The 12,722-nt window shown below is 50.0% G+C and overlaps 1 protein-coding gene across 4 annotated transcripts in view; it reads right to left on the reverse strand.

Annotated features, from left to right (window-relative positions):
• Positions 1-12,722, reverse strand: part of PPM1B (protein phosphatase, Mg2+/Mn2+ dependent 1B) — a 64,152-nt gene that overhangs the window by 18,542 nt on the left and 32,888 nt on the right. For all 4 annotated transcript variants that reach the window (XM_040430333.1, XM_040430332.1, XM_040430331.1 and 1 more), the window contains exon 2: positions 9,911-10,770. In XM_040430333.1, coding sequence (XP_040286267.1) covers positions 9,911-10,756 — 846 coding nt within the window. In that variant the 5' untranslated portion in view covers positions 10,757-10,770. The remainder of the gene's footprint in view (positions 1-9,910; positions 10,771-12,722) is intronic.

Genomic DNA, 12,722 nt, shown 5'->3' on the forward strand with positions numbered 1-12,722 from the left:
GCGAACAAGTACAATCATCGGTTATTGTTAATGAAATGCATGATAATAGTTTCATTTAAATGCTACTTGTCTCTACAACCATTAGCCGTGTAGTCGCTGGTGCCTGTGATTGTAAGCGATTATATGCTCGTCTAAATCCACCTTTTACTTGTGACAATTAGCACTTTCACACCACTCATTCAAGTTTTAAAAAGTGGGGGTCGTTAGTGATGTAAATAGAGTTTTACCTTACAGTAATCACTGCAACTTTAAGCAGTTGCAAAAATAAATAAAAAATAAATAAAAAATCTCTGAAAAGTGAAGTAATTTATTTAGGCAGAGGTGTCCTGTTTAGCCTTAATAAGCTCTTCAGAACATTATTAAAAGGGGTATTCCGGTTGGCACACGTTATCCCCTATACACAGGATAGGGGATAACCTTAAAGAAGAACTCCCGCAAAAATGTTTTTTTTTTTGACCTGTTAAAAAAGTACATGATGTAATAGTCTCATTTGTGACTGCGAGCTATCCCCTCGCTTCTGATCCTCAGCTAGGTCATGTGACCAACTCCGATATCCAACTGACACGACAGGAGGTCAGTTACTTCTCTATTTATTCCTATGAGACGGACATTCAGGCTCTGAGGCTCCCATAGGAACACAGAGAAACTGGCCTCCTGCCTGCACATAAGATGCGGTGTTATTTGGAGAGTCAGATAGCTGGTCACGAGACAGCCGAGAAGCTGGTGAGGAAATTACACCATGCACCATTCTAGCAGGTCAGAGGATACATTTTTCTGCAGGAGTTTTTAAGATCAGTGGGGGTCCTACTGCTGGGACAACCACTGATCACGAGAACGGGGACCATGTACCCCCTGCAATGACCAGATGCACATGTTGGAGTTTTGGAGCCATACTCGGCTATCTCCAACTCCCATAGAAATTAAAGGAGAGGCTGCGCACATGAGCGACTGGATGCTCCAGTCATTTCAGAAGAGCTACAGGGGGCCCTTCCTATGATCGTGGGAGCCCCACAAACTAAACAGGATAGGGGATAACTTGTACCAACAGGAATACCTCTTTAAGTCCACACCACATTCTAATCCGAAAGAGCAACATAATACAGGAATTGCACAGCTGGACACCACTGGATCTTATTCGCTATAATGGGATGTCAGGTTTTTCATAGATTTTATTTGCAATGGATTGCGGCAAAAATTGTGCAAACTTTTTCGGCCGTGTCTGGCCTTCGTCAGGCACTGTGCCACTGGAGGTAGAGGAGATGCTGATAGGGTGCAGGGATGGGGGCCTATGGCCGCCGAGACGTGCATTGGTGCAGGTTCCAGGTACAAACACCAGAATTGGTGCCGGACAGCATGGAGCGCTTTGTCTGCCAAAATGCCAACATTCGTGCCAGAATCCAACAGGCCCGGCGGCACCCTGCTGTGCTGAGTAAGTAAAATCTCTTTCTCGCTCTTCCTTGGGGGACACAGGAGACCTTGGGTATAGCTCAGCTCCCTAGGAGGCGTGACACTAAGTGAAAACTGGAGAGAGACAGACAGAGACTGCCAGTTGCGTGTCCAAGTAGTGAGAAAAGGCCAAGTCCAACAAGTGGAACAACAAGCCAACTACTTAACGGGTAAAACAAATTCGGAAACAGTGTAGAAAAAACAATAAATGGGTGGGTGCTGTGTCCCCCAAGGAAGAGCGCGAAAGAGATTTTACTGGTAAGTTATACAAAAATCTCGTTTTCTCGCCCATTTTCCTTGGGGGACACAGAAGACCTTGGGACGTTCGAGAGCAGTCCAAGAGGGGAGGGACTACAGCACCAAGGCGAAGCACCCGAAGGAATCATGGAATCGCCGCCTGCAAACCCAGGCACTCAAGGCAGCATCCGCCGAAGCCCGAGTATGCAGGGAGGGACCGACCGCTCTGGTGAAATGAACAGTGACACCAAAAAGGCAGAACCCTACCCTTGGTGCGGTAACCTCAGCAATAGCCATTCTGATAAAGCTGAGGAAAGCCACCCTGGAGGCCGTTAAACCTTTGCGCGGACCTCCTGGAAACACAAGAGACCGAGCGGCGACAAGAGTCTGAGATCTCCAAGTAAAAACTGCAAGGCCCAAACAACGTCCAAATCGGTGAAGTGTCCATTCCGGGGGTGGGAAGGGGAGGACGATAGCCTCGGTGAGATGAAAAGGCAGATACCACCTTCAGAAGGAAGGGACAGGATGGAGAACAGCCCTGTCCTGGGGAAGGACAGAAGGCTCGGAACAAGAAGGGCCACCATTCAGACACGATTACTACAGAAACACAACCGTACAGAAGGAATAAAGAGAACTTCTGTAACGGCTCCAAGAGAAAGATTGGAGCGCCGAGAGCTCAGTATGTAGTTCCCAGGGGCGGTACCGGGGGACGGTACAGAGGAACCAAAGAGCCACTCCGTGGAAGAAGGTCTTGACAGGCCCAGAGGGCCAGGGAACGCTGGAAGAGGAGGGACAGTGCGGACCTTGACACTTCAAGTAACAGAGTCCCAGTCCCAGGTCCAGGCTGGACTGGAGAAAGACAGAACCATGGGGAGAGAAAGGCAGAGTGGGGGAATGCCCAGCTTCCCACAGAACCCCAGGTAAAACCCCGAAGTCCGACAACCGATCCTGGACGAAGGACGGCCGGGGGCGAACACTAGCGTGCCCGCTGGAGTCGCCTGATCAGGCGCAGACCAGTAACACGGGCAGAAGGGTCGGCAAAACTAGTCCCGTCGGCCCCCAAGCAACGTCGTCCCATATCCACCCGGAGTGGGGGAGCAGAAGGACAGGCGGAAGGAACCGAAAGGTTCCGCCCAGCATCCGACAGATGCCAGGACAAGACAGGCTAAAGTCCATGCCGATGTAGCCACCACAGGAAGGTGTTCTACAGTCCCGGTGTGGGAGATATAAGGACAATCGTGACCGAAGGGTAGTCCTCCAAAGTTACCGAGAAGGTAAATCTACAGCAGGACCATTGCCCAGAATGGAAAACGCAATCTTCACCCAGCGGGAGGACAGAGCGCGGTAGACCCAGTAAATTAGGCACACAGCTAGTACAGCCAGTGTGAACGAGGGAGACAGTACGAGGCCACAAGGAACACCGGAACCATCTACGTGAACAACCATGCTCTCCCCAGAGGGGAGGGCAGTGAAGGAACAGCCCTGAAGCCTGGCCGGGGCAGAAGCCACATCGGAGTGATATGCCCCGAGCGGGAGCCAAAACAGAGCTAGCGAGAAAAAGCAGTCGAGACAGAGGCCGACATAACACCCTCCAACCGAAAGGAGGAGTGTGCAACAGGGAAGCCATAGGACAGCTCAAAAACAGAACCCCGCTACTCTGCGAGACGCTCGGTTCACCGCCTCGCAGAAGGGGAATACCCTGAAGAACCCAAAGTGGAGGTCCCCCGGACCTGGATAATCGAGCACCCAAGAGAAGTTGGGTGACATTCCCGAGAAGAGCGGCCCGAACCAGGTAGCAGATCAGACTGAAGCGCAGAGGGCGCCAACAGGAAGGACTCATACCACACTGCAACCGAAGAGGAGGAAATGGTAGTAGGCAAGGGAACCGTAGTCCGGCTAGAGCCAACGTAGAACTCGAGGGGAGCTGCAGGCAGCACTCTCGTTCATGTGACCGCTTGCGCAGGGAAGCAATGCCGCGGGAGGACGAATGGGTACGCATCTAGGAACCACGAACCCTCCCCAGGCGGAAGGGCCAACGAGCATGGTGGATACCATCACAACGGAACCGCAATATACAATCCAGCTCGGTGCATTAGAGACCAAGTAGAGCCCGATCAGGTCAGGTGGGCAGAATGATCTCTTCAGAGAAGAGTGCAAGGCTTGCTGTAAGCATCGTATCCCAAAAGAAAAAAAGTATGTCGCAGGAGGAAGGGAGGCATACGTACGAGCAGCCCCGTAAGCAGTGAGAAGGCCAACCCACCTACGGGAGGAAAAGGCATACATGGCACAAACAACGCACAGAGCGCACAAGAACGTCCGCTCACTGCAAAATAGTCACTCAGCGAAGGGGGCCAGCCACAGAGTCCCACAGTATCTACGGAAGTGCAAAGTGCAACCTGAAAGGAAGTTTTGCACAAGACTAATATGGCATGCGATGGAACGCAAGCAGTCCGCCCAGAAAGGGGGGGAAATGTACCTGGCAAACTGCAGTCGGCAAGAGTGCAAAGGCCCACCCCAACAGGGGGTGATGCCCAAGGCCCGTACCTACTTCAGAGAAGTAGGACATACCATATTTCGCCCAGAAGGGGGCCATGCACATGGCCACACAGTATCCAGCAGGAATGCAGAAGGTCCCTCTAGTGAAAGGGGAACATGCGCAGGGTTATCCTAGCATTAAGTGTACAATAATCCATCCAACACTGAATTTCGTGAGGGTGCAACTACTCCGCCAATGAAGGGGGACATGTACAAGTCCAGCACAGCATATACAGGGACAGCCGTGAATCTCGTGAGCGTGCAAAATTCCGCCCATGGAATGAGAGGTGGTCACGCACAAGGCCAGCACCGTATCCAATGGGAGTGCAAGCATTCCACCCATGTTAGAGGGCCATGCTCATGGCCAGCAATGTACCAGGTGAGAGTGCAGTATGCCGCCCAGAAAGGTGGGGGGGGGTCATGCACATGGCCAGCAACGTACTGGCGAGAGAACAAACACAGTCAGTGAGAGTGTGTGTATATGTCGCCTGAGGAAAGGCGGCATGCCCATGGCCAGCAGCGAATCCAGAGAGAGTGCGGTACACCGCCCACGAAAGGGGGGTCATGCACATGGCCAGCAACTTACCGGCGAGAGAACAACCCCAGTCAGTGAGAGTGTACAGGTTCTTCTCAAAAAATTAGCATATTGTGATAAAGTTCATTATTTTCTGTAATGTACTGATAAACATTAGACTTTCATATATTTTAGATTCATTACACACAACTGAAGTACTTCAAGCCTTTTCTTGTTTTAATATTGATGATTTTGGCATACAGCTCATGAAAACCCAAAATTCCTATCTCAAAAAATTAGCATATTTCATCCGACCAATAAAAGAAAAGTGTTTTTAATACAAAAAAAGTCAACCTTCAAATAATTAAGTTCAGTTATGCACTCAATACTTGGTCGGGAATCCTTTTGCAGAAATGACTGCTTCAATGCGGCGTGGCATGGAGGCAATCAGCCTGTGGCACTGCTGAGGTGTTATGGAGGCCCAGGATGCTTCGATAGCGGCCTTAAGCTCATCCAGAGTGTTGGGTCTTGCGTCTCAACTTTCTCTTCCCAATATCCCACAGATTCTCTATGGGGTTCAGGTCAGGAGAGTTGGTTTACTGACCATGGTATTACTGTGCTCAATTGGCCTGCCATTTACCAGTGGTTTTGGCACTGTGAGCAGGTGCCAGGTCGTGCTGAAAAATGAAATCTTCATCTCCATAAAGCTTTTCAGCAGATGAAAGCATGAAGTGCTCCAAAATCTCCTGATAGCTAGCTGCATTGACCCTGCCCTTGATAAAAAACAGTGGACCATCACTGACTGTGGGTACTGGACACTGGACTTCAGGCATTTTGGCATTTCCCTCTCTCCAGTTTTCCTCCAGACTCTGGCACCTTGATTTCCGAATGACATGCAAAATTTGCTTTCATCCGAAAAAAGTACTTTGGACCACTGAGCAACAGTCCAGTGCTGCTTCTCTGTAGCCCAGGTCATGCGCTCATGCCGCTGTTTCTGGTTCAAAAGTGGCTTGACCTGGGGAATGCGGCACCTGTAGCCCATTTCCTGCACACGCCTGTACACGGTGGCTCTGGATGTTTCTACTCCAGACTCAGTCCACTGCTTCCGCAGGTCCCCCAAGGTCTGGAATCGGTCCTTCTCCACAATCTTTCTCAGGGTCCGGTCACCTCTTCTCGTTGTGCAGCGTTTTCTGCCACACTTTTTCCTTCCCACAGACTTCCCACTGAGGTGCCTTGATACAGCACTCTGGGAACAGCCTATTCGTTCAGAAATTTCTTTGTGTCTTACCCTCTTGCTTGAGGGTGTCAATGATGGCCTTCTGGACAGCAGTCAGGTCGGCAGTCTTACCCATGATTGCGGTTTTGAGTAATGAACCAGGCTGGGAGTTTTTAAAAGCCTCAGGAATCTTTTGCAGGTGTTTAGAGTTAATTAGTTGATTCAGATGATTAGGTTAATAGCTCGTTTAGAGAACCTTTTCATGATATGCTAAATTTTTTGAGATAGGAATTTTGGGTTTTCATGAGCTGTATGCCAAAATCATCAACAAGAAAAGGCTTGAACTACTTCAGTTGTGTGTAATGAATCTAAAATATATGAAAGTCTAATGTTTATCAGTACATTACAGAAAATAATGAACTTTATTACAATATGCTAATTTTTTGAGAAGGACCTGTATGTATGCCACCTGAGGGAAGGAGGCATGCCCAAGGCCGGCAGCGAATCCAATGAGAGTGCAGCATACCGCCTATGGAAGGGAGTCATGCCTATGGCCGGCAGCGAATCCAGTGAGTGCAGTATTCTGCCTAAGGAAGGGGGTCATGCACATAGCCGGCAACAAATCCAGTGAGAGTGCAGCGTTCCGCCTATGGAAGGGGGTCGTGCACATGGCCAGCACCGTATCTAGAAGGGGGTCATGCACAAGGCCAGCCCGCAGCCAGGGAGAGTGCAGTATCCCGCCTAGGAGGGGGGGGGGGGTCATGCACATGGCAGGCACCATAACAGGAGAGGGTGACGAATTCTGCCCACAGAAAGGGCCACATGCACTTGGCCAGCGCCGTATCCCGGGAGATGGCAAGAAACCGCCTAGAAGGGGAACATGCACCTGGCCAGCGGCGCAGCCGGGGAGCGCGACACCATGCCACCTATGGAAGGGGGGCATGCATACAGGCAGCACTACAGGGATGAGGCTGCAGCGTCCTACGCAGCCCACAAGAAATCAGTTAGTTTTTTTTTTTAAATAACACAGCCTCTGAGGCAGAAAGGGGGGCCACCATACAGGGGCACAGCCTCTCTGAGAGGCAGGAAAAAGGGGGCCAGCCATACAGGCCCATTGGGAGCCGGCCGGTACCCCAAGGGTTAACAGGGAACCGGCCTGGGGGGCGGCGCTGCGATCCCCTGGGGGCGGAGGAACCTCCAGGCGGGAAGAATTCACGCCTGGAGAAGTTCCCGCCCCCCTCCAACAGAGGCCGGAATTATGCAGCCTAGTAGGCCGTGGCCTAAATTTTTGCGGCGCCTGGCCGACCGGGCCCGCACAGTATTCGAGGTACCACCGGGACCTGAGCCGGAGTGGCGCATGTACATACCGGCCGCAGGTCCCCACCCCGCGGGCCGGAAGAGTCAGAGGCCCGGATGGAGCGCCGGAATTGCTGCCCAGCAGGCCGCGAAGCCTGGGCCAAAATTTGCGGCGCCCGGCCGACCGGAATGCACCGACGGTTGGCCTGAGCCTGTTGGAGCATCTTGCTCAAGTCCAATGCCGGCCGCGGGAGCCCACCCCGCAGGCCGGAAAAGTCAGGGGGCCGGGAAGGAACTCCTGAGGTGCGGCCCAGCAGGCCGCAAAGCCTGGACCAAATTTTGCGGCGCCCGGCAAACTGGAATGTCCATGCCGGCCGCGGGTGCCCACCCCGCGGGCCGGAGGCGAGGCCTTACGCCACTGCCGTCAGGAGCGGGCCCCATGCCCTGAGCAGCGCACCAGGAAGGGGGTGAACCTGAGACCGGGTGCCTGAGGATAGAAGGGACTCCGGCAGGAGAAGGGAGGCAATGTGGCTGTACCTATTCTGCAGGCAGCCAGCTGCAATGTCCCATGGAGGCCAGGAAGGGAGGAGAGAGAGCAGATTGCTGCCCTGCGGCACCCCAGGGCCAGCCTAGGTCCAGCAGGGGAAGGGTCCAGAGGCACCAGTATGGGGGTCAGGCACGCAGGAGACCGGGGTGGGGGGGGGGGGGGGGGGGGGGGCGACGACGTAGGGCTGGGGAAGCCACTCTCTCACCATCAGCCGTCTTCACCCTCGGTCCGTTCCAGCAGGGTCGCCCCTTCAGCTACTGGCAACGTAGTGGCAGGATGCTGAAAGAGGGACTTGGCATGCGGGCAACACTTGCGCTGGCAGGATGCAGGGGAGCTAGGCTGCCCTGGTCCATCTTGCCTTTTGTGGGGGAGGCAGCAGTGCGGGTGACCAGCACTGGCGCAGCTCGACCCCGGGAGAAAGAGAGGTCTAGTGCGTCTGTTGTCCCTGATGTCTGGAAGAGAAAAAAAAAAAAAAAGTAAAAATCAAAAATTAAAGGAGAATTCCTCCTTGGACACCAAGCAAAAACTGTCAGTCTCTCTCTCCAGGCTGAGGGTATAGCTGCTGGAGGAGGGGCTTAAAAGTCTTTCACTTAGTGTCACGCCTCCTAGGAAGCTGAGCTATACCCAAGGTCTTCTGTGTCCCCCAAGGAAAATGGGCGAGAAATCTGCCCACATATCAGGGTTTGTCTGAGTCAGCGCATGTGTGAACACAGCAGTGAATGGTCTGTAAAATCACATTGGGCCAATGCCTTAAGTACCCGCCCCGCGCCTGAGCACCCAGACCGTCATCTCCTCTGTAGTGTGAAAGCACCAGACGGGGAACATCTCCAGGCTGATAGCAACTTGAGTGACAGGGCAACACTGTCAAATCTCCAGACCGGATATACCTGACGTTTTCTAGCGTATTGGCCCATGCACTCGACCATTTTGCTGTCTGCAGAACAGATACCAGCTGCATGCGTTCCACATTTTACTGAATGGAGCATCCGGCCATAACAGAAAAGTCCTAGGACATGTTCCATATTTTGCGAAAGTCACAGGATGGACATACGGAAGTGAATTGGTCTGCAACTGACGTGCAAAAAGTGCGGATTGGATGCAGAACACATTCGTGCACGAGTCCTTTGTGTGAAAACAGTATTAGGCTACTTTCACACCTGCGTTCGGGTGTCTGCTCGTGAGCTCCGTTAGAAGGGGCTGACAAGCGGCCCCGAAAGCATCCGTCCAGCCCTAATGCATTCTCAGTGGACGCGGATCCGCTGAGAATGCATCAGTCTGCCAGCGTTCAGCCTCCGCTCAGCAAGCGGACACCTGAACGCTGCTTGCAATGGAAGTCAATGGGGACGGATCCGCTTGAAGATGACACCATATGGCTCAATCTTCAAACGGATCCGTCCCCCATTGACTTTCAATGTAAAGTCTGGACGGATCAGTTCAGGCTACTTTCAGACTTCGTTTTTTTTTTTTCAAACTATAATGCAGACGGATCCGTTCTGAACGGATACAAACGTCTGCATTATAGGAGCGGATCCGTCTGAGCAGACATCAGACGGACCCGCTCTGAGCGCTAGTGTGAAAGTAGCCTTACAGACAGCAGGAGATGGGAAGGGTTTGTTTGCAGTCTGTAAGTATGGAAACCCATAGGTTTAAAGGGGTTTTCCAGGCTTTTAATATTGATGACCTATGACTAGGGATGAGCGAATAGGCTTCGGATGAAACATCCGAAGTAGATATGCATAAAACTTTGTTCTAATACTGTACGGAGCAGGAAGTTATGTATGAGCCGAAATTAATACTTCACAAAATCTCGCAAGACTTCACATAAACTTCAGAAATTAACTTATACAAAAAAAAAAAAAACACAACAACATTTCCCGAACTCTGGTTCGGTTCCAAGGTACTTTCCACTTGGAACCGAACCAGAGTTCGGGAAATGTTTTTTTTACAGCGGAAGTGACAGCTGGATGTAAATGAAGCTCTCCCCTCCTCTGACAAGCAGGCAGTTATGGGGAACGACCAGTTCATTCTCGATAACTACCTGCTGTGTCAGTCCATGTAAAGACAATTATTTGAGCTGTAAAAAAAAAATATATCTTTAAACACTTCGCTATTCACTTACCTTATGTAAACAGGTGTCCACTACAGAATTGCACACTTTCTCAAGGTCATCTGTTAGCTGGAGCCTATACTTGACAAATTCACAAAGCTCTTCATTACTCATGACATCCCAAATGCCGTCGCAAGCTAATATTATAAATTCGTCGTCTTCTGCTCGTACAATCTCATACACCTCAGGCTCGGGAGACACAAGCTGCTCAGTAGGGCCTTTGCCATCAACACATTTGTAGTCATAGTCCCCGAGGGCACGAGAAACCGCTAACGATCCGTTGACGCGCTGGATCATGACGCTGCCTCCGGCATTTTGAATCCTTTCTTTCTCCCTTGGATTGCAAGGTTTGTGATCCTGTGTGGAAAAGCAAACTTGTCCGCTCCTGTACAACACAGACCTAGAATCCCCACAGTTGATGAAATACACATGGCTCGGTGAAATAAGGATGGCCACCGCAGTTGAGCCGCTTCTGTCCATGCCATTCCTTAAATCAGCAAAGTTGCGCATATACTCGTCAATTTTTAAAAATCCAGTTCGAATGCCACTTTTAACATTTTCTACAGAGGGCTCCACGTTGGATCCTGACATTTCAGTTGGCCTGAAGTCTTCGTTATCTGTTATATGCTCTAGCAAGTGCGATGAGCAGTAATTTGCAACACGAGATCCAGCATGGCCGTCATAAACAGCAAAAAAGGACCAGTCTTCCAGGCTAGGAGGGATACCCACCACAGCCGTGTGAGCATCTTCCATTTCGACTCGCCAGCCCTGCATGCTGCTGAGTCCGTACTGCAAACCATTTCCAGCTCCATGAGCGTTGTGTTTCTCAGTTTTAGGTTTGTCCAAAAATGCCCCCATGATCAGTGATTAGCCTGCAGAGAAAAAGAAATAGGGAAAAACTCAATCATCGTAATGTCAGTCTATGGTGACAAGACCCCAAATCCAGCATATATATTCCTCGAGCCGCCCCTCCCCCCGACACTGGAACACAGACAAGGCATTGAGGTTATCCAGGTTTAAAGGGGTTGTCCCACAAAAATTATTGTACTGGATCTTAAAGGAATTGTCTCACTTCAGCAAATGGCATTTATCATGTAGAGTCAATTAATACAAAGGCACTTACTAATGTATTGTGATTGTCCATATTGCTTTCTTTGCTGGCTGGATTCATTTTTCCATCACATTATACACTGCCCATGTGTCCATGGTTACGACCACCCTGCAATCCGTCAGTGGTGGTTGTGCTTGCACAATATAGGAAAAAGGGCAGGCCTCTCTGGTGGGCAGGACCATGGGAATGCACATAGTCCAGAATTTTTTCTATGGTGTGAAAGCACGGGCACCACTTCTGGATTGCGGGGTGGTTGTAACCATGGAAACGAGCAGTGTATAATGGGATGGAAAAATGAATCCAGCGAGCAAAGGAGGCAATATGGACAATCACAATACATTAGTAAGGGCCTTGTATTAACTGGGTCTACATGATACATGCCATTTGCTAAAGTGAGACCACCCCTTTAATACTTTTGTAATTGCATGTAATTAAAAAACCTGCTCTTTGTTCTTTTTCTTATTTCTTTGTCCTGCTCAGTGAGAAGGTCGCACATGCTCAGATTTATCCTTTAACTGCCTCCTGAGCTGTGATAGGGAGAGCTGAGACACGCCCCCTGAGCTGCAGCAGACAAGACACTCCCCCCTGAGCTGTCAGCTCAATATAAATCTAGTAGAGCAATGAATGAGGAGATCTCTGGATCCATGTGAGGTACACGGCTGGTTCTAGCTAAGTTTTTACATTAGTCATAGGATAATCCCTTTAAGAAAATTGCCTAGAAGCATGAAACTGTATACAATTAAAAATAACCCCCCACCACTAAGATGGAACCACTCTGATGGACCCCACCCATCCGGCAGCTGTGACATCACATACAACATTCATGTGACTGCAGTCACGTGTTATACATGCAGGGATCACTGTTGGCGGACAGCAATTGGCTGCAGTCGGCACATGAATGATGTACGCGCCATTCTCACAGAAGTGACAATGATGGAACAATGGGGGACTTAAAGGAAATAAAGTACATGACAGTCTCCAACAAAGCTAGAACCAGGTCTGTACCTCACATGGATAGAGACATTTCAAGCTAGCAGCTCAGGAGGCGCGTCCTTTCTGCTGCAGCTTTCTCCCTGTAACTGCCACAGCTTGGAATAGCAGACAGGGCTGGTGACAGTTGAAGGATGGAGTTGTGAAGGTGCGACCAGCTTAGGAGGTGGATGCACAAATTACTATACAGATTAAACACCAGGGGGAGCCAATATAATGAAGTAAAGATTCTCTCACAACTGGAGCATCTTAGTACCAGAAAGTAATAAATAGTTAAGAAATAAATATTTGTGGTGGCACAACCCATACAACCAGTATTTAGAAAAGGTGCCCAATGATCTCTATCTCTATATATCTACACACACACACACTTGAAAATGGTCCCAGCAAGTGGACCGAAACGTTGCATGGCACGCATGCATTAATAAAAGGATCCCACTATTTTCACCTATTGGAAGTGCTGCGATGTGTTTATTTATTTGTATGTATAGCTATCTGAAAGGTTTTCTGAATATAATTTAATGTATTCTACTTCATATATAATTTCTAGGGCTGGACAATATTGACAAGAAAAAAAAAATCTTGATTGTCAATTTAAAGATAATAATAGATTTTAATCCAGATTTTTTCTGCTCTTCAGCAGTTTCATAGATAATGAACGGGCGGCAGGTGCACATGCTCGACCAGCTATTAGGGTGGGGGAAGGGGACCTCATTCTCTGCA

Source organism: Bufo bufo, chromosome 4 (assembly GCF_905171765.1).
Source record: "Bufo bufo chromosome 4, aBufBuf1.1, whole genome shotgun sequence".
Lineage (NCBI taxonomy): Eukaryota > Metazoa > Chordata > Amphibia > Anura > Bufonidae > Bufo > Bufo bufo.